Here is a 26,751-nt window from a genome sequence, read left to right as displayed (position 1 = left end):
AGAACATTCTTCCACATGAGTGGGGTTGGTAATCCTTCATTGTTTGATTGTTCAATTAACCTGCATATCTGTCCTAAGGTGTAAGTTGTGTAGATTAGTAAACTGCAGTGGACTTATGCAATACAAAATCAATAGGTATTCCACAAAATAACATACAACAGTCAACGTACAGTCTCATATAAAGCAATGGCTCAATTGAGGCCTCTGAGACACTAATAAGAGTAATGGAAGGATTGCTTTACCTGATTACCAATCTTGTTTCTGGTCTTATGTATACATATTGCTTTACCTGATTACCAATCTTGTTTCTGGTCTTATGTATACATAAGTTCTAGCCTACACATCTTCCGCTGCTTACTCTCACTAATGGTAACATTGATTCTTGAGGCTGGACACTTTTGCAGGAGAGATTTGCGCACCTTAAACTGATAAGCAAGCAAATTTCTAATAAAACACAACAATAAGATCCACGCAACTGGTACTCCATGCTGGAAAAAGTTGAAAGGTATAATTAACATTTTAACTTTATGTTATGAATCCTTTTGTTTAACCCCTTCCCAACATGTGCCATACACATACTGATTTGCGGGAGCTGCATTCCAGCAAACAGCAGTATTTGTATGGCGCCACAATCACGCTGCCTCACGCGGAGCGCCGCGGTGATCGAGTGTGAGTGTCAGCTCTGTGTGAGAGCTGGTACCCTGCAGCAATGCCCACGATTGGTGCTAGCACTGATTGCAGGCATTTAACCCCTCTGATGCCGATGTCAGTAGTGATAGCGACATAGAGGAGCACTGCGCAGGGAATGAGCTCCCTGCGTGCTTCCATCAGGACAACGCAATGCGATTGTGTTGTCCTAATGGTCTCTATGGAGATGCAGGATCTGAGATACCTTCTTTCCTACCTGTCAGGTACTGATGTGATGCTCTGCAGTGCAGAAGCATTGCAGAGCATCAGATCAGCTATCTCATGCTGTACAGTAATGTCCCATCCTGAGACAATGTAAAAAAGTAAAAAAAGATATATATTAAAAAAGTGTAAAAATATTTTTAAAAATCCTCAAATAAAGAAGAAGAAAGGAAACAAAATTTTTCCAATAAATACATTTATTTATGTAAATAAAAAATAAACAATGAAAGAACACATATGTGGTATTGCCATGTCCATAACTACCTACTCTATAAAACTGTCCCACTAGTTAACCCCTTCAGAGAACACCATAAAAAATAAATAAAAAGCGAGGCAAAAAACAATACTTTATCATCATACCACCCAACAAAAAGTGCAGTAAAATGCAAAAAGATGAATGCAAATAAAAATAGTACTGCTGAAAATGTCATCTTGTCCCACAAAAACACAAGCTGCCATACAGCTCCATCAGCAGGAAAATAAAAGTTATAGCTCTCAGATTAAAGCGATGCAAAAATAATTTTTTTCTATAAAATAGTTTTTATTGTATAAAAGTGCAAAAACATAAAAGAAATATAAATTCCGTATCTCTGTAATCATACTGACCCGAAAAATAAAGCTGCCTTATTAATTTACCATACATGGAACAGTATGAAAAAAACAAAAAGCAAGTCCTGAATTGTTAGATTTTTTCTTTTTGTCTCCCAAAAATCTGAATAGAAAGCGATCAAAAATTGTCATGTGCCTGAAAATGGTGCCAATAAAAACGTCAGCTTGACCTGCAAAAAACAAGCCATGACTCTGTCGGACGAAATATAGAAAAATTATAGCTGTCTAAATATTGTGTTGCAAAAACTAGTTTTCGCAATAAAGTGTCTTCTGTATGACAGCAGCCAAACATAAAATCCCCATCTGGTATCGCTGTAATTGCACTGACCCGAAGAATAAAGTCGTCTAATCACTTATACCGAACAGGAACAGTGCAAAAAATAAATAAAACCAATTCTTCACATGCTATTCATTTTTTTATTCTGCCTCCCAAAGATCGCAGTAAGACTTGGTGCACATTTATCCTGCACTCTACATTGAGTGATTACATTGGGATTTCCATGTAAATCTCTGAAATATGTGATTCAGACAGAACCCCTGGCGGAATATTCCCTATAATGAGACAGATGCGAGAGACACACGTGAGTTTCTCGCATCACACTCGCAAGTGTGACCCCAGCCGAAGGGTTATAATTTCCAAACTGAGTCACTCGAGGATTCTGCTTTTCTAGCACTTAGGGGCTCTTTATATTGAATCCATAAACTATTCAAGGAAAACCTGTGCTCCAGAAGGCAAATATCGCTCTGTCCCTCCTGAGTCTCTCTGTATGGCTAAGCAATACTGTACGTCCACATATGGGATATTTCTACATTCAGCAGAAATTGGGGAACACATTTTGGTGCCATTTTTACCCATTTCCCAGTATTAAAATGTAAAACTTGGGGCTACCACACAATCTTGGTGGGAAAATGTAAACTATTTTTTCTTTACTGCCCAATGGTTTAAACGTCTGGGACACATCTGTGGTATCAATATAACCACTGCACCCCTAGATGAATTCAGTTTGTAAAATGGGGTCACTTATGGGAGGTTCTGATGTTCTGGCACCTCAGTGGCTCTGTCAATGTAACATTTATACCCTCAAACAAGTGCAGCAAAATCTACACTGTAATATGGCATTTCTTACCTTCTGAGCTTTGCAATGTGCCTCAAAACTAGTTTTCGACCACATAAGGGTTATCGGTGAACTCAGGTCAAATTGCACACCAAATTTTGGGGTCCATTACCCTTGTGAAAATACAAAATTTGGAGCTAAACAAGATTTTTGTGGGAAAAATGTGATTTTTTTATTTTCATGGCTTAACGTTATAAACTTCTGCGAAGCACCTGTTGGTTCAAGATGCTCAATACACATCTAGATAAGTTCCTAAAGGGGTCTAGTTTTCAAAATGGTGTAACTTTTGGGTAGTTTTCTCTGGCTAGGCTCATCAGATGCTCTCCAAATGCGACACGGCGTCCGCTAAGTATTCCAGCAAATTTTTGCATTCAAAAAGTCAAATGGCGCTCCTTCCCTTCTAAGCCCTGCCGTACGCCCAGTTGTTTTCCTCCACATATTGCTTATGAGCACACTCAGGAGAAATTGCACAACAAATTGTATGGAGCAATTTCTAATGTTTCCTTTATGAAAATTCAAAATTTGGGGCTAAAAAAGATTTATGCAAGGACAAGGAAAAGCAAAAATAGCAAAACAGTCAAGTAAAACAGCAAGACAATCAAGTATATCATAACTGCCTTACATGAGTCGGATTCACTCACTAACCATTAATTGATTGTCCAGAGCGTTGCCATAATGCTGTCTTGAGTATGAGGTGCAGAGTGTACATTAATGAGAAAAAAATGAATTTTTTTTAAATTTACCAAATAGCTGCAATGAAACAAAAAGTGAAAAATTTAAAGGGGTCTGAATACTTTCCGTATCCACTGTACTTAGTAATTTTTTTAACAGCAAATTACAGTGGGGCAAAAAAGTATTTAGTCAGTCAGCAATAGTGCAAGTTCCACCACTTAAAAAGATGAGAGGCGTCTGTAATTTACATCATAGGTAGACCTCAACTATGGGAGATAAACTGAGAAAAAAAAATCCAGAAAATCACATTGTCTGTTTTTTTTTCATTTTATTTGCATATTATGGTGGAAAATAAGTATTTGGTCAGAAACAAAATTTCATCTCAATACTTTGTGATATATCCTTTGTTGGCAATGACAGAGGTCAAACGTTTTCTGTAAGTCTTCACAAGGTTGCCACACACTGTTGTTGGTATATTGGCCCATTCCTCCATACAGATCTCCTCTAGAGCAGTGATGTTTTTGGCTTTTCGCTTGGCAACACGGACTTTCAACTCCCTCCAAAGGTTTTCTATAGGGTTGAGATCTGGAGACTGGCTAGGCCACTCCAGGACCTTGAAATGCTTGTTACGAAGCCACTCCTTCGTTGCCCTGGCGGTGTGCTTTGGATCATTGTCATGTTGAAAGACCCAGCCACGTTTCATCTTCAATGCCCTTGCTGATGGAAGGAGGTTTGCACTCAAAATCTCACGATACATGGCCCCATTCATTCTTTCATGTACCCGGATCAGTCGTCCTGGCCCCTTTGCAGAGAAACAGCCCCAAAGCATGATGTTTCCACCACCATGCTTTACAGTAGGTATGGTGTTTGATGGATGCAACTCAGTATTCTTTTTCCTCCAAACACGACAAGTTGTGTTTCTACCAAACAGTTCCAGTTTGGTTTCATCAGACCATAGGACATTCTCCCAAAACTCCTCTGGATCATCCAAATGCTCTCTAGCAAACTTCAGACGGGCCCGGACATGTACAGGCTTAAGCAGTGGGACACGTCTGGCACTGCAGGATCTGAGTCCATGGTGGTGTAGTGTGTTACTTATGGTAGGCCTTGTTACATTGGTCCCAGCTCTCTACAGTTCATTCACTAGGTCCCCCCGTGTGGTTCTGGGATTTTTGCTCACCGTTCTTGTGATCATTCTGACCCCACGGGGTAGGATTTTGCGTGGAGCACCAGATCGAGGGAGATTATCAGTGGTCTTGTATGTCTTCCATTTTCTAATTATTGCTCCCACAGTTGATTTCTTCACTCCAAGCTGGTTGGCTATTGCAGATTCAGTCTTCCCATCCTGGTGCAGGGCTACAATTTTGTTTCTGGTGTCCTTTGACAGCTCTTTGGTCTTCACCATAGTGGAGTTTCGAGTCAGACTGTTTGAGGGTGTGCACAGGTGTTTTTTTATACTGATAACAAGTTTAAACAGGTGCCATTACTACAGGTAATGAGTGGAGGAAAGAGGAGACTCTTAAAGAAGAAGTTACAGGTCTGTGAGAGCCAGAAATCTTGATTGCTTGTTTCTGACCAAATACTTATTTTCCACCATAATATGCAAATAAAATGAAAAAAAAACAGACAATGTGATTTTCTGGATTTTTTTTTCTCAGTTTGTCTTCCATAGTTGAGGTCTACCTATGATGTAAATTACAGACGCCTCTCATCTTTTTAAGTGGTGGAACTTGCACTATTGCTGACTGACTAAATACTTTTTTGCCCCACTGTATGTACTTTCAAATTCAATTTTTTCCCTACCTAGGACAGGCCATTATAGTCTAATCAGTAGGATTCTGCAGAGTGATTGACCTTCATTCTTTACATGGGCGCAGTGGCTTGTCTGCAAAATTGCTACGCATGGTATTGCAGCTCATTAGTCTCACTTGCAAAAGATACACAATCAGTGGTATGGTCCCAAAGATTTCTTTGAAAAGATCATTATTAGGATAATTGTGTTTTCTACAGATATACAGTACACATAACTAATATTTTTTATTTTTGCAGGACTATTGCAAATTACCTAATATGGAAATTTGTGTATTCAAGAATTTCAAATCTCAGTAGACGCTTTCAATATAGACAACTAGAATATATCCGGGTAAGAGGTTGAATTTTGAATTTATCAGCATTTTCTTTTACAATCTGTCTTCATATTCTCATTAGAAAACCGTGATGGGCTTTAACCCCTTTGTACATATGGACATACCTGTATGTCTTGCAATGGGGTGACTGTGTATGAAAGGGGGCTCAGGAGCAGAGCTCCCTCCAGACTTAAATGACATTATAGCCAGTGCAGGCGCCCATTGACCCATGTCTTTGCCATCTTGGTCTTCTTCTCATGTTCAGCTATATGATAAAATTCAAAGGAGACTCTAATTTTCACTATATACTGCCATACTTTAGTATGATTGCAGATGGTTCACATGATTGGAGGTTCAATTCCCATTAGGAGACTAAAAAAAAAAATAAAGTAAATTTTTTTTTTTAAATAATGTAAAAACATAAAAAAATCAAATTATCTCCTCTTTTCTCATCATAAAAAAGTAACATAAAACAGACAAAAAACATAATTGGTGTAAAGGGAATGCTGGAACCACTATGCCGTAGTCCGAGGAGAGCTTGGAGGAGTGTAAATAGGTGAGCACCTGACTTTTCACTAGAGCCCCTGATGGTGGGGTTAGACTTGGCTCCTAATGGACACTGGATGCTACTCCAAGACAGACCTCAAAAGCACGGCAGCTGGTCTGGATGGTCAGGTAGCTGGAATTTATTTATTTTATTTATTTTACTCACTTATGTAGCGTCATTAATTCCACAGCACTTTACAGACATTATCGGCTGGAATGGCTCAGTAGGAGAGTACAGCTGATATAGGCAGGCAAGGCAGGAACATGGGTCCCTCAGATGCAGATGGGTACGACTGGTGTACAGATAGGCAATGACAGGTGCCGACTGGTCTGGCTGATATACAGATAGGCACTGGCAGGTGCAAACTGATCCAGCTGATATACAGACTCGCACGGCATGTGCAGGCGGGTTCGGCTGATATACTGACTGGCTCCGGTGGGTGCTGGCAGATAGGCTAATGTACTGACTGGCACAACAGTTGCTGGCTGATCTGGCTGATATAGAGCAAATACAAAAATTGCATTTTTACAGCTAAAATGTCATAGTTCCATGTCTCAATGTTACAAAATTCTGTGAAGCACCTATGGGTTCAAAATACACACTACTCCCCTAGATGAATTCCTTAGGCTGTGAAATTTCCAATATAGGGTCACCTGGGCAGGGGATTCTGATGTTCTAGTACCTCATGGGCTCAGATAAATGGAGCTCACAATCTATTCAAGCAAAATCAGCATTTTAAAAGCCAAGCAGCACTCCTTCCCAACAGATCCTTGTTGTGTGCTCAAACCGTAGTGTACAACCACATATGGAGTTCTACTACATTCAGAAGAAATTGCATAACAAATTTAGGGTTCCAATTTCTCCCATTACCCCTAGAGTAAATTATAAATTGGGTGCTAAAACAGTATTTCAGTGGAAAAAATGTCATTTTTTTGTTCTCACTTCTAAATGGTCTAAAGAATCACCTGTAGGTTAAAAATGTTCAGTACACCCCAATATGAATTCCTTGAGGGGCCTTGCTGTGCACCCAAACAGTAGTTTTCCCCCACATATGGGGTAGTAGCATACTCAGGAAAAATTGGAAAACAATTTTTGAGGTCCATTTTCTCCTGTTACCTTTGTAAAAATGAAGAATGTGGGGCTAAATTGACATTTTTGTGGAAAAAAGTAAAATGTTCTTTTTTTCCTTGCTCATTGCTTTAGTTCCTGTGAAGCACCTGGAGGATTAATAAACTTCTTAAATGTGGTGTTGAGGACTTTGATGGGTGCAGTTTTTACAATGTCACTTTTGGGTATTTTCTGACAAATAGGTTCCTAAAGTTACTTCAAGTGTTATTTGGTCCCTAAAAAATGGTTTTGTAAATTATGTTGAAAAAATAAAAAAAGTTGATCAACTTTTAACCCTTCTAACTTCCTAACCAAAAAAAATTATGTTTGAAAAATGATGCAGATGTAAAGTAGGCATATGGGAAATTTTATTTATGAATCATTTTATGTGATATAACTCTCTGGTTTAAGGGCAAACAATTTATAAGTTGCAAAATTTTCAATACTTTTCCCACCATCAAAACGACGCATGCGGCGGCATCCGCATACTGCGGCACAGACTGCATACCCAATGTTAAAGATAGGGGGGTACACAGGCCACATGAAGTCGCATGCAGAAATAGGCGGAGCTGACCAGAGGAGGTGCAGCAGGGGGCGGGGCTTCACGAAGGAAGTCCGCAGTCCTCCGCCCGCAAATGTGAAGCTATCTTTAGACAGACATTTTTCACAAAGTTTCCCCATGCAGCTCTGGATTTATCTGTTGTCACAGCTAATGCACAAAACTGAACCCATCATCTGTTCCCCCCAACATATGTGTGCTATTGGATTTTTGGACCTGGCATATATGATTGAGCATGTTTTATTTATCCTAAGTGTCAATTTACTGAGAATTTAATAGAAATGTGACAATTAAAATGATAGTACTCCCTGTTGTCACATTTTTTCAACAAAAAATCTAGAATTTGAGCCCTTAGGACATTTTTGCATGTGAGTAGAATTGCTTTCTAATGAATAATTCACAATTAAAGAAGTGGTTCACTTCATTGTGTAATGTCCCCATTGATTTACACATTTTAAATAAGTATTTTTGCAATACATTTTTCTGCCATATCTGCCTGTGAGTGGAGTTATCACTCTCGCTCAGTCCGCATCACGTAACCCCGGTCTGCAGCAGCCGCGTTACCCAGTTACCCAGCGTTTCACCGCATGTCACAGCCCAGTATACAGCGCACTTGCAGCCAATGAAAGCAGAGGAGAGAGGAAAAGCGCACGCTGAATTCTGGGCTGTGACATGCTGTGAAACGCTACCCACTGCCCAGTCAAATGGGGGTGGGGTGCGTGCGACTGGGTCATGGAGATAAATCAAGTGAAGTCTGGAAGTTGATGTGACAGAGGACTTTAGCGGCGGCAGCAGCCAGGGTCACATGATGGGAATTGAGCGAGCAGCGATAGCTCCGCTCACAGGCACATATGGCAGCAGTATGTATTTAAAAAAATACTTATTTAAAAGGTGTAAATCAATGGGCGCATTTATGCAAGGGCCACATCTATAAGGGAAATTTTTTGGAGATCACTTGACTTTTGTTCCACCAAAATGTGTTAAAATAGGGAAATATCTGTTACACATTACAGTAAATCTCAGGTAAACACATTTATCCCACAGGTTTTGCCATCCTTTACTTATATTCCATCATAAAGAGCCTCCTGATACATTTCGTCTCATCACCTCTTAAAGCTGATGATATTTTGCAACTTTATGACATTTTTTATTTTACAGGTTCTTTTAGGAACAAATTCTCTGACTGCACGCTGGGACAGATGTGTAAATTATATTGAAAATGCTCTCCCCTATGCTGTAGGAAAGATGTTCGTGGATTCTTTTTTCCAAGAGGACAAGAAATTAATGGTACAATACAATACATGTAAATTAGGAATAACTGAATATAAAGCAACGACTATGTTTATTATATAAAAAAAACAGAAATACAAATGTTTTATAAATGTTTAAAGGACTTTATGTGAAAGATATTTTCCTTTAAAGATGGCTGAAAACTTTTGAATCAGTGGTATTCTCACACAAGGGAATTGAGTGAGTTCTCCATCCCTCCCCATCAATCTGTCATCTGTAGGTATGGTGGTCAATCATATGAGCTGCAACTTTACAACTTTATGAATGGAAACAGCTGACTGAGAGACTTGGATACCCTGCTCTAGCATTTGGTAGGAAAGGCACAGCGGTCATCCATGAATCGATGATAATTGTGCACAGCCAAAATGTACCTATCATATGACCAAAACACAGTCTATCAAGATGCACGTTGGATTCTCTTTAAATATTCACAGTTTTAGCTCAGTAATATTAATTCTTACCTCTAGCTACTTACAAAACTACTTTTGAAATTGCACAATGAGCTTTCATAAAGTGATATTCCCGTATTCAAAAATGCAATGTTTTCAGCAATTTCCTGCACTGAAGTACACAATAGCAATTCCCCCTCTTGCATTCTTGCTTTTTTGCTGCTTTTCTATGCATTTTTGGTGCAGATTTCATGCAGTTTCTTTTCTAAATGTGCTTTAAGTGTAAATGCATGAGTCAGCATTAGAACTGCAAATCTATATAACTGACAAAAGGAAACAAGGAAAGAAAAGATAAAAGCAAGGGAGGCAGGAGAAACTGGGTCCGGAGTTGAAGAGAAGGTAGAACTGGGATGCCAGGGACTATATAGTGCTGTAGAATTTTAGTTCTAATGATGACTCATGTTTGGAAGAAAAACTTCCTGTTTCTACATCGCTTAGAAGGATTACAACATGGAAGGCAATGTGAGGTGCATTACAAAAGAAGACAAAGTAGAGCACACTATACTATGTGGAAGGCAATGTAGGATGCATTATACTACATGTAAGGCTATGTGGGGTGCATTATACAACAAAGAAAGGAATGTGGAGTGCATTATACTAAGTGGAAGGCAATGTGGGGCCCATTATACTATGTGGAGGGCTATGTGGGGCCCATTATACTATATGGAGCACTATGGAGGAGGGCCATTATAATAATTGATGGGCTATGTGGAGCCCATTATACTATATGGAGTGCTATGTGGGGGCCATTATACTTTATGAAGGGTAATGTGGGGGCCATTATACTATATGGAGGGCTATGGGGCGTGATAATAATATTGGGAGGGTAAATTGGGGGCCATTATACTATATAGATGGCTATGTGTGGGACTTTTATACTATTTGAAGGGCTGCGTGAGTGCTATAATACTGTTTGTAGGACTATGCGGTGGCCATTATACGGTTTGCAGGGCTATGTAGGGGAAAATTATATTATATGCAGGACTGTGATCTACTGTATAGATGGCTATGTGGGAGTCATAGTTGGGGCATGATACTGTGCTGGGGTAGAGTGGAAATTGAGTAATTGTAAATATACTGTGCTAAATTATATGATGATTTTAATATATTGATAGAATGAAAACTTTGATGGGAGTGCTTCTTTAAATCACATCTACATTTTCCACAAAAAAGCACCAGAAAAAAATGAAATATCTACCCTACTTGGGAAAATTTCATTGGGGAAGCAAATTGTACTGCTTCCATTAATGCAAACTACATGGAAATGTCAATGTTTGGCGAAAAGCTGTATTAGATTGACAGATAACTTTTCATGGTACAGCTATGATACACATGACATGGAAAAAGCAGCACTGTTTGCTGTGTTATTCTAAAATATATATTTTAGGCTAGTTTCACACTAGCATTCTTGGGCACATTGCCACCGCTAAGCCCCACCCCCAGCCACGCCCCCTCTGGTCAGTTCCTCCTCTGATCGCATGAGGCTGCATGCGATCAGCGTATCCTATATTTAGTGCTGGATACGCTGATCGTATGCTGACCGTGTGCTGGTATGATTTTGCTGGCACTGCGCCCTTTTGGCGCTGCGGCAGAGCACAAAAATGCAACACAGTGCATTTTTGTGCGCTGGGCACAACGCCAAAAGGGCGCAGCGCCAGCAAAATCAGACCAGCGCATGGTCAGCGCTCGATCAGCGCATCCAATGCTAAATATAGGATACGCTGATCGTATGCAGCCTCATGCAATCAGAGGAGGAGCTGATCGGAGGGGGCGGGGCTGGGGACGGGGCTTAGCGGCAGCCCTGCGCTGCGCCCAAAATGCTAGTGTGAAACTAGCCTTACAGAAATGTTTTTGAGCTCTCATGAGGACAAAAATACAGTAACCTGGCACATATTTATTTCTGCTTTTGCCTACTCATTCTCCTAATTCCATCCAATCAAATGTTCCATATGCAAAATACAATATACAGTCATATGTAAAAGTTTGGACACCCCTGGTCAAAATTATTGTTATTGTGAACGGTTATATATAGTTTTTCTTTTATAATAAACTTGCAAAAATGTCTACATTTCTGTTTTTTGATGTGGTGCCGAGTGTACATTAATTAGAAAAAAATGAACTTTTTTGAATTTACCAAATGGCTGCAATGAAACAAAGAGTGAAAAATTTAAAGGCGTCTGAATACTTTCCGTACCCACAGTAAATTAGAATGCAAGGGCAATTAATAAAGGGCTGTGCACATCTCCTTTAAGGACACTGATTTCTTAGCAAAAACCACAACTCAGTGCTGGATCCGTTTCAGGTGCCATAATTTTAACAGGACCAAAAATGTTGCACATATTGGAGCCTCTGATAAAAATGCAAGTATAGCCTTATCTTAACGGAGAACTGCTACAGAAAGTGCACTGGCAATGTATCTCTAGTTCCTTGACAGATTATAGTTGACTGTGGGAGTAGAGTTGAGCGACTTTGGTCGGATCGGGTTTCGTGAAACCCGAATGAAACAAAATTTGAGTCGGATAAAACTGGTCCGACTAGGGCAAAAAAAGTCGGAGTTTCGTCCGAAACCTGACCCCAATGCAAGTCAATGGGAAATAAAAGTCAGCATTGAGCAGATGACATTCATCCACTCAATGCCGACTTTTATTCTCCATTGACTTGCATTGGGGTTGGGTTTCGGACGAAACTCCGACTTTTTTTGCCCTAGTCGGACCAGTTTCACCTGACTCAAATTTTGTTTCATTCGGATTTCACGAAACCCGATCCATCAAAAGTCGCTCAACTCTATGTGGGAGCATTGGAATCACGATATTTAATCGGTTTTATTGGGACATTCTAACAATAAAAAAGTTCAAGACAGACATTAACCTTTATTCGAGCCTTAAAGAGAAGCTAACTTAATAACAATGATCTATTCTTTAAATCAAGTTTTTTTTGTTAAATGTATTTATTTTTTTAATTTTGGCCATATATTTTTTTCAAATCATAATCTGTATTAAAATTAATAAAATAGATGACAGGCAGCCAAGAAGGGGGTGAGGTGTCACCTTCAAGGAATGGGGTCCCCACTTTGCCGTGTGCGCCATTCCAGGAGACTGGCTTCAGTGCGTGGTGTGGTTGGGAGGAGGAACGCCATTGTTCCCAGTGCTTACGCTATTCAGGGATCCTGGGATGCTGGGTTCCCCAACACCATCTGCTGCCAGGAGACATGAGACACTGTCTCCTGGTTCAGGTATGCTATGGGAGGATCATTTATCTCCACCCTTCTCGCCCCTTCCTCTGTCTCTTGGGGAAGAGGGTGGAGATTGGGCATTTCCCCAACAGTGTTAGGTGATCCATGAGAGGGATATTTTAACCCACCAAATCCTCTTGCTCACCGCTAATTATTCAGTTGCACTTCAGTGGTATGGTTGGTAGTTCTTGCTGAGTGTTTCTTTAGTTTGTTTCTGGCTCAGATGTATTGTCCCCTCTGGTTCCTATATCCCTGTTTATGCTCCCTGATCTTCCAACTTTGGTTTTCTAGGTTTCACTCTGCCTTACTGGTATTGTAAATTGGTGTGTTTGACGCAACCGTGGCCTGTGTGCTTAGCCACCAGCTCCCCCACTATTGGCACATGGGAAGGGCTCTGCAAAAATCTTCATTCCTTTAGTGGGGGCAGGTGAAAAGTATTCCTGGCCCTCAGGGGTGTGCATAAGTGTGACGGTTTGAGCCAAGTTTGTCTGGAATACTGCTGTTGCTGGCCTTCAGTCCGGTCATCCCACCACTTCTCTATTGTTACAATAAAAGTCTTGCACTTTTCAAACAAAAATTATAAATTTATTTTTAAATAAAATAAATAAATAAATAAATCTTTATTTTTATATAGCGCTAACATATTCCGCAGCGCTTTACAGTTTACACACATTATCATCGCTGTCCCCGATGGGGCTCACAATCTAAATTCCCTATCTGTATGTCTTTGGAATGTGGGCGGAGACCAGAGTACCTGGAGGAAACCCACGCAAACACGGGGAGAACATACAAACTCCTTACAAATATATGTAACACAAACACCTGATTTAAACAACAGATCATTTTCCAATGATAGCTTCACTTTAACATAGTGATATAATTTTTATAAAATTTGGTTGTTCTTACTTGTGCTGCCCTTATAGTATTTTATTTTACTATACGGGAAAAGTTATTGGCGCTTACAGGGGCTGGTCACTTGACATATCCAACTTTAAAACATTAACAGAGTTAAATTAAAGGGGTATTCTCAAGTTGTCTCATGACATTCAGAGTAATGCAGCCTCCTTACAGTCTCCTCCCTTCCTGGTTACTGGCAGGTCAGGCTCTCCTCCTTGAGTGGCAGAACTGTAGTATTAGTAGAAGTATAAAGCCGAGCAAAAATTCTGAAAACACCGTCAGCTATCACTTATTTGTTCTGGAATGACCATGAATATCACTTTATTTACATTTAAATAAAGCAGGGTATTTGAACAAGCACACAGCTGAGGACAGGGAGAGCAATGATTTGAAAATAGCAGATGTTACAGGCTTGTGATTTTCCAAGGTTTATAACAACTGATGGAGGGGTGGGTGGAAGGAAGGTGAGCACTTAACTACTGTATAGAAATCATTGGGCTGGAGAAACATGGCTGGTATGTTAAGAGTTAACTTCTCTCCTGGAATACTGTTACTTTGCATACTAGGCCAGGGTCTGGGCAGTTAGTATTGGCTGACCTCAATGGAAACTAGTTTTACAATTTGAAAGATGAAAGCTCTCATTACATTGCAGGAAAATGACATCAAATAGTAAAAGCAAGTCAATTACAAGCTTTTATATTTTCATGCTGTCTAACTAATTAAAGCAATTTATTAACTTTTGACTATCCCTTTAATTATTGTTATGGCATGAATGAACCATATAACTCAGAGTGCCATATACAGTATGGTGGTTTTCTGGTTTTGTGAAGTTACATGGGATATTCCAAGATCTACCACATGGTCCAAAAGGTACTTATATGCCCCTCATAATTGGAACTTTGGACTTTGTTTTTAACAGGTCTGTTTTTGTAGATAATTCATTTTAAATGATCATCTTTCAGACCAGTGAAAATAAACATTTAAATAAGTAATACTACCAAAATAATTCTTGTAATTTACCTTTGTTTTTGTCTTTGTTTTTGAAAGTGTTTTGCTGCTTTCACGTCCAACAATCATGGTACAAGTATGTGTCAGATGTCAATGTATGGACCAGTCGCAGGTCTCTTGACCTGAACTCAACTGCCTCATTAGAGTTTGGATCAGGAAACCTACAGCTGGTCCACACACCTCAGTGTGTACTCTGATCCTGAATGTCTGGAATGTGAAACCGAGTTTACCTTGTACATGTTAAGCAATCAAATGTGTAATTCAACTTTGTTTGACTAGATGGAAGAAGTGATTGAAGGAATCCGCTGGGCTTTCATTGACATGCTGGAAAAAGAAAATGATTGGATGGATGAAGAGACCAAAAATAAAGCCAGGGAGAAGGTAAATTATTAAACACTAAGGGGAAGATTAATGAAACTGTCTAGAAGAAAGAAAATATCTTTGTTGCCCAAAGCAATCAATCAGTGCACATCTTTCATTTCTTATGGCGCTGTTGAAAAAGCTGGGTATTAATTGGTTTCTATGGAAGGTTGTCATAAAAGCATAGAAAGACCCAAAATACAGTCATGGTGAACATTGTTTTAACCTACATGTTTGAATGTTCTGGATTAAAGACTAGTAACATGGTTTAGCGCCAAATGTTTGGTTTCAACCCGCTATTTCTCTAGAAAAAACTCAAAATGCTCAAATGCCAGACTGGGTTAATTAATTATATTGAGAATTTGAGGACATACTAAGGATAGGGTTTATAACACAGGTCAACGAAAAAAATTTTTTTTTCTGGTGTCCAAAATATTTTAATGAATTTGGGGTATTTTTGGGGTGCTGATTCTGAATATGTCATCAGTTTTGCCAGATTGGCTCAAGTTTTTGAGATTTTTGGTATCTTATTTATAGCACTTGTTGGTAAATGCGACGCATCATCTCATTAATTTCTTTGGATTAGTACTTGAACTGAGCAGTTCTCAATATAGTTTTGTGTTAATTAGTGTTCTAAAAGTTTGTTCATAGCTTGATTTTTGCACTAACTTTATGTTGTTGTCTGTTTTCCAGTGAAAAGCATGAACTCATCATGAAGAAGTTGTCTTAACGATCCAGACTCATTCTGTTACATTTGTGGTGAATATACACTGCCAAAACATAGAAGAAACATAACAGACTTCGTCAAAAAAGTGTATTTTGCCTATTTTGGGGTTATGCTTGGGGACCAAGACAAGTTTTGGGCACCACACATAGTGTGCAAAGCATGTATCGAATTATTACGAAAATGGAGCAAAGGACAAAGAAAAAGCTTCAAATTTGGTGTTCCAATGGTGTGGAGAGAGCCAAAAAATCATCATGATGACTGTTATTTCTGTGCAGTGCAAGTGCAAGGATTCAATAAGCATAAGAAACGAAAATGGGAGTAACATGGAATCTGCAAGAAGGCCTGTCCCTCATTGTGAAGATGTGCCTGTACCTGTGTTTACCATAAATAACAGTCATCATGATGATTTTTTGGCTCTCTCCACACCATTGGAACACCAAATTTGAAGCTTTTTCTTTGTCCTTTGCTCCATTTTCGTAATAATTCGATACATGCTTTGCACACTATGTGTGGTGCCCAAAACTTGTCTTGGTCCCCAAGCATAACCCCAAAATAGGCAAAATACACTTTTTTGACGAAGTCTGTTATGTTTCTTCTATGTTTTGGCAGTGTGTATTCACCACAAATGTAACAGAATGAGTCTGGATCGTTAAGACAACTTCTTCATGATGAGTTCATGCTTTTCACTGGAAAACAGACAACAACATAAAGTTAGTGCAAAAATCAAGCTATGAACAAACTTTTAGAACACTAATTAACACAAAACTATATTGAGAACTGCTCAGTTCAAGTACTAATCCAAAGAAATTAATGAGATGATGCGTCGCATTTACCAACAAGTGCTATAAATAAGATACCAAAAATCTCAAAAACTTGAGCCAATCTGGCAAAACTGATGACATATTCATAATCAGCACCCCAAAAATACCCTAAATTCGATGAAATATCTTTGGCACCAAAAATGCTGTTGACCAGTGTAATCTGTAAAGATATATTGTTATTTTAAACTATGACAATATCATACGCTCCTCAACCTATGTCAGGCACGTGAGGTCACCACCTCATGAATGAGAACATATTTTAAAGTGAATTACAAAATAAATTACATTTTCTGACAATCATGGAAATATATATATATTTTTTAAAAAATTATCAATGACTTTTGCCAAAAGAGATCATCCGTAGGAGTTTATGAGTTTAAGCCCAGAAGCACTATTTTTTCTCTTAGAATGAGGTGACTTTTGGAGCTGTAATATAATTCTAAAAAAACAAACAGAGAAATCACTTTATACTGGTGACATGTACATAGGTAATTATATTTTGTGGTGATTCCCATATGGCGCATGTAATACAAACTACCAAGAGTGGTGAAGCTTGGGTGGTTGCCTTGAAGTGCCAAATTACATGTGGTGCAAAATGTTGCCAACTGCCTCCAATGCCAGGGGCTGCTTAGACCACATTCACATGTTCAGTATTGGGTCAGTATTTTACCTCAGTATTTGTAAGCCAAAACCAGGAGTGGAACAATCAGAGGAAAAGTATAATAGAAACATGTCATCACTTCTGTATTTATCACCGACTCCTGGTTTTGGGATACAAATATTGATGTAAAATACTGACCAAATACTGAGCATGTGAATGTGGCCTTAAGGGGGCTTCACATATAGCGATATCGCTAGCAATATTGCTAAAGCATCACTGATTTTGTGACGCAGCAGCGATATTGCTAGCGATATCGCTATATGTGACACTTACCTCCGACCGGCTCTCCCGCTGGCTATCGTTGATCACGCGAGAACGTCCTGGGCCGTTTCTCGTCAGCGGTTTCCTGCTGGCGCCGACGAGCGACGCATGAACGCGGGCGGGAGGACGTCTTCATCGCCGCGTCTGACAGGTAAGTAACGACTACTGCTGCATCGCTGCATCGCTAGTGAGATCTGCCTGTTTGGCAGCTCACTAGTGACCATTTAGCGATGCACCAGTGATCCTGACCGGGTCGTATCGTTGTCGGGATCGCTGGTGCATCGCTAAATGTAACGGGACCCTTAGACATCTCGGTTGATGTCTAGTCAAGTAGATAGGTCATGTTCTGCCAAGTACAATGAATGTTTTGTGTGCATAGACAATCTACTACAGATTGTCTATTTGTTTGGAAGTATTAATGGCTTGTCTAAGCAGGCTATTGGAAAACTACCTATCGGCAAACATGTGGCCGATCGATGATCATAGCTTATTTAACATCCACATCAATGTTAGAAATGATGCATGAGTTTGCAGAAGGGTAATTATGCTGTATATCTACAAATATATGTTGTGAAAAATATTTGCATTTAGATAAAATGTTTTTATATATACATTACTAATCACCAGACATTGGACCCCTCCAAGGACACACTTTATGGTGACTGATTAGCTTTCAATTTGTTTGTATTCACAAATGACTGGTGTGTTCTGTGTTTCGTTTTGTTGCCATGATTGCTATAGAATTGAAGTGTTTCTGCTTCACTTTTTAACTATCATAAAAAAGAAAAAAAAAAATGAAAAGAGGGATGAATGTAGCCTTAAAGGGAACTTGTCATGGTCACTAAATGCAAAAATTGACCTCCCACTATGATTCTCAAGGTCATTATGAGTTTGCAGATACCAAACATGTATAGGTTCTTTTTCATTTAAGTGGTGAAAAAAAATCGAAAGTTTGTAAAAAAAAAAAAAAAAAAAATTACATCATTTCCTGAGACCCGTAGCGCCTCCAATTTTCAGGTTCTTGGGCTGAGTGAGGGGCTTATTTGTGCACTGAGCTGACATTTTTATTGATACCATTATGGTATGGTATGCTTTGATTGCCTGTTATTGCAATGCTGAAGCTATAAAAAATGTATTTCTGGCAATTTGATTTTTTTTTCTTGTTACGCCATTTTTTTCTCATCTGATCGCCTGAAATGATCATCTCCTATGAACCACGGGCTAGCGTTCACAGCAGATCAACAATGACAAGCACAGGTGTCTTCTGCAGATCTCTGGTTGTTATGCCATGCCTTCAGCGCCACACGATCATGTGACATGGATGTCGATGGTCTGGGTTTGTGATGCACGATCATGTTAAATATTGCTGTCAGAGATTGACAGCGGCATTTAACATGTTAACAGCTGTGGGTGGATCGCGATTATACTCCTGGCTGTTAGCACATGACAGCTGATCAAATCAGAAAATTTCAGCTCCCTATATCTCTACAACAGAGTGGAAAAAATAAAAATGCAAAAAAAAGTTTTAATTTACATTCCTGTAGCTATATGCAGGAATGTACGGTTTATAATGTCAAAAGTTGTGAAAGCTTCTCTTTAAAAATATGGACACTTTTGTTTTTCCAAACTTTTATTGGTTTTTCAATAAATGGGGAAAATAAGGGGGAGGAAAGAAGGGGGAATGGGGGGGAAGGTGAGAGGTAAAAGGAAGCAAGGAAAAAAGGAAGGACAACAAAGTCCAAATGTAAAGATAACATGAAAATGAAACATGTTGATGCAGAAACACAATGTAAAATGAACTCTAGCAAAGGTAGGTATATAAGCATATAACCTATTAAATCTATACCAACCAAAAGACCCAGACGAAAGGGGTCTTAAGCAGGTGCACTCCGGTTGTAGCCTTAAGTAAACAACTCCAGCCATCTGGACCATTTCCTGGCATATTTGGCAAATTGATCATGCATATTTGCAAATTTTAGTTCAAAGGAACGATGAAGACTAATTTTGTTTATAATGTTGTTAATTTGCGGGGGTTTTGGGTTTTTCCAAAGGAAAGCGATATTGTGTTTAGAGACTAGTAAAATATGCATAATCAATAGTCTGTTAGTAGGATCAATTGTATCAGCGTCCAGGGAGAGAAGGGCCAGACAAGGAGACAAAATAAGTCGTGTTCCTAGGATAAGATCAATAAGGTTTGAAACCTTTCTCCAAAAAGGAACAATTTTGGGACATTGCCAAAAGATGTGCAGGATATTTCCAGGCCTACCACAACCCCTCCAACAGAGTGGAGAATTGTCAGGATTGATTTTATGGAGTCTTACTGGGGTGTAATGCCATCTCGTTAAGAGTTTGAAGTGGGTCTCTTGCAGTGATAAGGAAATGGTAGAGGCATACGAGAGGGAACATGCCTGTTCAAGGTCAGGAGGGTCAATTATTGTATGTAATTCTTTTTCCCATTTGAAAATATTTTGAGTCTTGACCACTGCAAAGCTATTATTACACCATTTGTGTGTATACTCAAAACTCCAGAAAATATTATGATCTATATTACAAATAAGATTAACTGCTGGTTCAGAAAGTCTTGGCGAGATAGCAAGGAACTCATGGAGTATGTCCTTGAGGATGACATATTGTAAGAAAGCACGAGTAGTAGATTGAAATCTATTCTTGAGTTTGTTGTAAGGTGTACAAATGGTCCCATCGTATAAATCTTTGAGTTTTTTGAGCCTAAGTTCAGACCAAATGGGGTCAATAGTCTGACTGGATGCTTGAAAAATAACTGATAAGGCCAAATTTTTTAATGTGACTTCTTTGTTAGTGCCTCTTTTTGGAACAGAAAATTTTTTCCAGGCCTCAGAAATAGCTTGAAAAATCGGGTGAGAATTTTTGATTACTTTTTTATGAAGGAGTTGGTTCATAAATAGTAGATGAAGAGGTTTATAATTGTTGAAAAACAATTCTAGTTCATGCCAAGCTGGAGTCGATTCATGTGGCCACCAGTATGCGCTTTGTTTAACCAAATATGCAGTGTAATATGCCGCAATATTTGGAGAACCAGCTCCACCATAAGATTTGTGGTTGTATAGAATGTTTTTTGCTATTCTGGGTCTTTTGTTATCCCATATAAAGGAGTTCAATGAGGCTTGAAGATTTGTAAGAGAAGAAGTGGGAATTTTTAAAGGAAGTGAAAGCAGTAGATATAGGATTTTTGGAAAAATGTACGATTTGACCATTATGATTCTTCCCCACCAAGAGAGTCCACCATCTTTATAAATACGGAATTCATTAATAATCTTTTTAGTAAGGTGCTCCAAGTTTATTTTTATTAGAGAGTATATATTTGTGACAAATTTTAGGCCTAAGTATGTCAGCCCATCAGTAGCCCAACCCCAAGGCGAGAGGCCCTCAATTTCCTCTTGATCTACTCCCAGATTAAAGCCAAGTATTTTTGATTTCGAGTCGTTTATTTTAAAATAAGAGATCCATGAAAAAATCTTGAATAGATTTTGTAAGGCAGTGATAGAGTCGCTTGGATTAGTGAGGGTAAGAATGATATTGTCTGCATACAAAGCTATTTTAAAATCTCTATGCAAGGTCTTAATTCCTGAGATCTCTCTATTGTCTCTGATTAGCTGGGCCAAAGGCTCGATAGCCAGTGCAAATAACAGTGGCGACAAGGGACAACCTTGTCTAGTCCCGATTGCTATTCTGAACGTAGAGGAAAGATGATTGTTAGAGTATACCCTCGCCCCAGGGCTGGAGCACAAAGCCATGATACCCCCCGTGAGCCGAGAATTCATTCCGAAGTGTTTGAGAGTCGCTTCAAGATAAGACCAATTAAGGCAGTCGAACGTCTTCTCAGCATCAAGAGAGACAACAGTAGCCTTAAGCTTTTTAGAGGAGATGATCTTGAGAATGTTGATGAGCCTCCTCGTTCCATCTATAGATTGTCTTTCTTTAATAAATCCAATTTGGTCATTTGATATGAGACTCGGGAGGAATTGGTTTAGCCTATTAGCCAGGATTTTTGCGTAAATTTTGACATCCGTATTGATGAGAGATATGGGCCTGTAATTAGAAACCTGGCTAGTGTCTGAATTGGATTTGGGGATGACAATAATTGCTGCCTCCAGCATCTCTTTAGGAAATTGACCTGACTGGAAAGCTGTATTAAATATTTTTACAAGGTGAGGGGCTAATATATTACTAAAAGACTTGAGATAATCATTACTAAACCCGTCTGGACCTAGAGATTTGAATGTTTTGAGTTGATTTATAGTATCCAGGACTTCTTTTTCAGTGAAGGGAGAAGACAGGCTTAATAATTCATTTGAATTGAGGTTTGGGAGATTCATGCTTGAAAGAAATGATTCAATTTCTGAGGCAGTTGGCTGAGTATTTGGGATGTCCTGATTACTATTATACAGAGTTTTGTAATAATCGGCAAAAGCCTCTACAATATCTTTAGGGTGAAACAAAGATGTGCCGTTGGAGGAAGTTATGTTATCAATTCTATTCTGTTTCCTGATATTTTTAATTCTGGTTGTCATGTACTTAGAGGGATGATTTATGGAGAGGTAATGTTTACATTTAGCTGAATTTAAAGCAGAATCATAAAAATTGAATATGATCTGAGATTGGTAAGTTCTGATTGTACGGCTTGTTTTGTTGGGAGAAACAGATGATTGACATAATTCCTCTTCTTTAATTTTGATTAACTTTTGCAAGGTTAGGATTTTGTCCCTGTTAATCTTTTTCAGTCTGGAGGAAATTTGGATCAAAACTCCCCTCAATACCACCTTGTGAGCGTTCCAACAGGTAAATGGATTTAGGAGGTCGGAGTCATTTTCACTAAAATAATTCTGTAAGGCTAAGTCAATTTTGGATTTGATGAAGGGATTTTGAACAAGCTGCCACGAGAAGTGGTGAGTTCTCCTTCAATGGAAGTCTTCAAACAGAGGCTGGACAGACATCTGACTGGGATGATTTAGCGAATCCTGCTTTGAGCAGGGTGTTGGACCAGATGACCCAGGAGGTCCCTTCCAACTCTATAATTCTATGATTCTATGAAGCAAGGAGGAGTTGAATTTCCACATGGATTGGGGGAAAATTGGTGGCCCTATATTTAGCTCTGCAGTCACCGGGGCATGATCTGAGATAGTTTTATTAAGTATGGAGATGGAGGAGAACCTTGGCAAGGAAAAGACATCTGTGAGGATCAAGTCGATTCTTGAAGCCGACTGATGGCCAACAGAAAAATGAGTAAACTCTCTAGATGTGGAGTTTAAGCAGCGGAACGAATCGAATAGCTCATGATTAAAAATCCAGTTATTCAATGACTGCGTATTTTTGTCTGGTGAGGGAGGTGGAATCTAATTTATTGTCTGGTGCCATGTTGAAGTCACCTAACAATAGCAGGCTACCTTTTTGTAAAGTGGCCAATTTTTTCATCAGTTTGTTTAGGAAACTAATTTGTCTGAGGGTGGGCACATAAGTATTGACTATTGTGAAGGTGTGGCCGTTCAAGTTGCAAATGAGGATATGGTAATGGCCTTTTTCATCTTTAACTTCAGAAAGAAGTTCAAAGGAGAGCGAATTACCAATCATGGTTAAAACCCCAGCTTTTTTCCGTGGGCTGCAAGACTCAAAAGCAAATGGGAAATTTTTATGATTTATAGAAGGGTGGTTGTCTTTTTTGAACTTTGTTTCTTGGAGGCATACTACATCAGGATGTAACCCGTTAACCTCTTTACAGATAGAAAATCTTTTCCAAGGGCTATTTAGCCCCCTGACATTTTATTTTCATCTTTTGAGAGTGGCCGGGACTGTATGAGGAGGAGCAGAGGAGAAGTAAGAACCAGAGTGCACCTACCTTTGCAGAATATACTCGGTCTGGTCAAGAAAACAATAAATATGTTACTTCTGATCAATAGAAAGTAGACAGATAATAAACCTGTTTGAAACAAAAACACAAAAACAGTATGAACAAAATACTCTCCAGAAGGAGCCTAGCAGTTAGGCTCTACTTTCTGTGTGGGGAAAGTTTGTGTGTTTGGATCCCATTGGAGGCATCCTTTTGAAATATCAAACAATCTTAACAAAACTGTTCCTAGAAGGAATATAATCTCATGTGATATATGAGACCTTTTAGAGGTAGAGAAAACCTGTGGGAAGAACAATAAACAGTATAATGTACTGAACAAGAAATCAAGAAGTATAGAGAGGTCTTATGACAAGATGAGTAAATATGTAGACAAGGTCTCTCCGTTGAATCATTCCATCTCTGAAGAGGACCTGGAGTCTATGGACCCTATCTATGATAAGATCTTGGTCTGTGAGTGTCGGTAGGAGATTTTTGAAAAGCGTCTTAACGAAGTCCTCTAGTTTGTCCGGTGAAATAGATTCTTGTATTCCTCTTATTTTCAAGTTGTTCCGTATATTTCTGTCTTCCATGCCGCAACTTTAATTTTAAGTCTATGAAGTTCGGTTTTGAGGTCATGGGTGTCTTCTGATAAATCAACAGTATGTTCTTCCACTACAGCTAGCCTTTTTTCATGGCTGTCTAATCTGCTGCTGAATTTGTCTAAAGTGGACTGTAAGAGTTTAGTTTTGTTTTCAAATGATTGATTCATGCTAGACGTAATTTTCTGGGCGAGGATGTCCATATAGGAGTGTATGGATTCAACGTCCAGTTTTTGGGTAGGAGAAGGGTTGGTGTTGTCCATCTTAAGTTTTGACCTTTCCGGTGAAAAGTTCGGTGAGTTGTCTCTAGACTCAGAACTTGAAACGTCGACTGACAATGCAAGTTTTTCAGATTTTTTACCCGGATTTTTCCTTTTAGATGAAAAAGATGTGTCCATCACCTCTTTATGAGGAGATCTGGCCTTAAATGGGTTGATGGGGTCCACTTGTTCTTTAAAGTGAGGGTTATAGGTATCCTGAAATTTCTGTGATCTTTGAGAAGACGTAGGAGACACTTTTGTTGATTTAGACACAGAAGTGGTCTTATGACTCATCATGCAACTTTGTACCACTCTAGTAAATGGAAAAAGTGAACTGAATATGCACTAAGGCTGATTCTTTTAAGAGATCGCTAATAATATTAGACTGTTGAGTGCTGAGTGTTGAGCTAAGCACACTTAACTCAGTAAATTTTTTTCCCTTTTACTCTATAATAAAAGATAAAGATCTTTTGTGTCTTTTTGTGCTTTTTTCATAAAAATGGTTGTGTGAAATGAAATAAGCAACTGGATCAGGAGACACTTTTAAAATTTTGTGTTTCAAACAGTAAGATCTGTTTTTGAACTTTGCGCCAGTCTAGACGCGCTCCCTGTGACTTAATTGCAGCCGCAGCAGGTGGCTAGACTTCACACAGGGCTTAGTGATGTCAGACCCTGCTCATTTAATATGCAACAGGGGAGCCGGCAGCTGATACACGGCGCCGCTGAAGAAAGGCAGATCCCTCCGCCTCTGTCATCACCCCAGTGGAGCCGCACAGGAGCAGTGGGGAGCGGAGGTAACTAGAAGCAGGCAGGAGTGATTTAGAGGTCCAGCACTGGTGGGGGCACTTCTCGGATAAAGTCAGAGTACTTTTTAATATTAACCAGGGCGTTCAGACCGCAATTAGGCATTAACTCGGGGCTATTTGATGTCCTTCCACCCTGCAACTATAGTGCAGCTAATGAGACGCGGATCCTTCCACCTCTGTTGTAGCGCCCGCAGCTGTGCCCAGAAATAACGGTGAGTGCAGTTGAAATCAGGCGCACCGGGATTTTTTAATAACCTGGTGCAGGTGGGGGGACCCTCCAGTTAAATTTAGCAATCTTTATTAGATTGTAGGTGGAGCACCCTGAAAATGTATGTATTACTTAGGTACTATTTTGTGTCCTTCCGCCCCACGGCTCAGTTATGCCGGGAGTACAGCGCTTAGGGAAGAGAGCGCTGGAGAGACGTAGATCCCTCTGCGTGTGTTAGAACTTCCACAGTGTCACCCGAAACTGAGAAATATAAGTAAAAGTGGCTACAAAAATATTTATAAGAGGTCCGGAATAGGTAAGGGGACTTGTCTGATAAATATAGTCTTTTTTAATATGCGGCAGGTGAGCTTACCATAGAAATAGGCACAAATCACGGACTATTTTGTGTCCTTCCGCCTCATAGGTCTTTTATGCCAGGAAAATGGCGCTCATGCGAAAGGACGGTAAGAAGAAATAGATCCCTCCGTGACCGTTATGGCTCCTGCAGCCCCGCATAAAACCGGGGAATATAAATAAATTAGGATACTCTGGGACATTCAATGGGTCCAAAACAGATAAGTGGAGCTTCCAGAAAAAAGAAAATCAGTGTCTTTTACTATATGGTAGGAGAAATCCTGTCTGGTTAGACACAAGGTGAGGATTATTTTGTATCCTTCCACCGACCAGCTGGTATGTGACGTAATTTTTACAAAAATATCTCCAGAAGTCAATAAAATTATTTAAAATTTGTCAGACAGTTGTGTGGACATTTTTTTCTGATGACAAGGACCACTGGTAGATGAGAGGGGAAGAAGGAGGAGAATGTTTCCACTCACGAAACAAGGTGGCGTCACCTTGCAGTAAAATGGCGGAAGAAGGCCTCAGATTTCTTAACTATCTTTTTTAAGTCGAAGATTCAAATAAGGGGTGTCAAAATGTTCCTCTGAGTGACGAGAAAACAATCCTTCCATGGGTTATCGGAAATAGCGATTTTCTTTTGCTTTTTTTTGTCGCTTTAGGAGATGCCTCCTCAGAGATTCCGAGCTGTGTGTGTTTCTCCATCGCCAGCTCAGGCCACGCCCCCAAATATGGACACTTTTGGAGGCAATTAATTTTTATTTAAATGCATGCATTTTTGGCTAAAATTAAGTTTACCAATAGATTCTCAGAAAGATCTATGTGCGGCTTATAGATCTTAACAGGTCACTTACTTATTAAGAAGATTGTGGATTTCTCTGGAATAAAATATCAGATCACAAATATCAATGTATCATTTTAATCAACCTTCGATGACCTATATCCCATATACTGTAGATGGCTTAGAGGGGTTGATTCTGTTGATAGATGCAATTTAATTGAGTTTGTTAGCACTTACGAGAACTGCTTGCATCAGAGGAGCAGTGTAAACATACCTAGAAGGATATTTAGGGATTGCATGATGGAGAAGTCCACATTTTAATAGCTCTCTGCACTAAACGCTCAGCGCTCTTCCTCTGGTCTGTGGCTGTAGAAGTCTCCTGATTGAATACAGTTTTCATTGTTTAGTAAGTATATGACAATATGTAATACAAATCTCTAAATAATTAGCTTTAATGAAGAACGTTTTTAGAACACACGGCGATAATCAAGATTAAGCTATAAATTGTAATGTAATTCTCATTAAAA

The 26,751-nt window shown here is 39.2% G+C and overlaps 1 protein-coding gene and 1 long non-coding RNA gene across 3 annotated transcripts in view; one reads left to right on the top strand and one right to left on the bottom strand.

The window, feature by feature from the left end:
- LOC141080555 (uncharacterized) overlaps positions 1 to 26,751 on the bottom strand; it is a 385,270-nt gene that overhangs the window by 106,615 nt on the left and 251,904 nt on the right. The gene's annotated exons all lie outside the window — the stretch shown is intronic.
- PHEX (phosphate regulating endopeptidase X-linked) overlaps positions 1 to 26,751 on the top strand; it is a 365,396-nt gene that overhangs the window by 230,446 nt on the left and 108,199 nt on the right. Inside the window, exons 10-12 of the mRNA XM_073565833.1 lie at positions 5,355 to 5,448; positions 8,803 to 8,931; positions 14,800 to 14,901. Of these exons, the coding sequence (XP_073421934.1) occupies positions 5,355 to 5,448; positions 8,803 to 8,931; positions 14,800 to 14,901 (325 nt within the window). The remainder of the gene's footprint in view (positions 1 to 5,354; positions 5,449 to 8,802; positions 8,932 to 14,799; positions 14,902 to 26,751) is intronic.

The sequence above is a fragment of the Dendrobates tinctorius genome, unplaced genomic scaffold (assembly GCF_039654945.1).
Source record: "Dendrobates tinctorius isolate UK_male_01 unplaced genomic scaffold, ASM3965494v1 ptg000016l, whole genome shotgun sequence".
Classification (NCBI taxonomy): Eukaryota; Metazoa; Chordata; class Amphibia; order Anura; family Dendrobatidae; genus Dendrobates; species Dendrobates tinctorius.
This window is presented reverse-complemented; position numbering and strand designations above follow the sequence as displayed.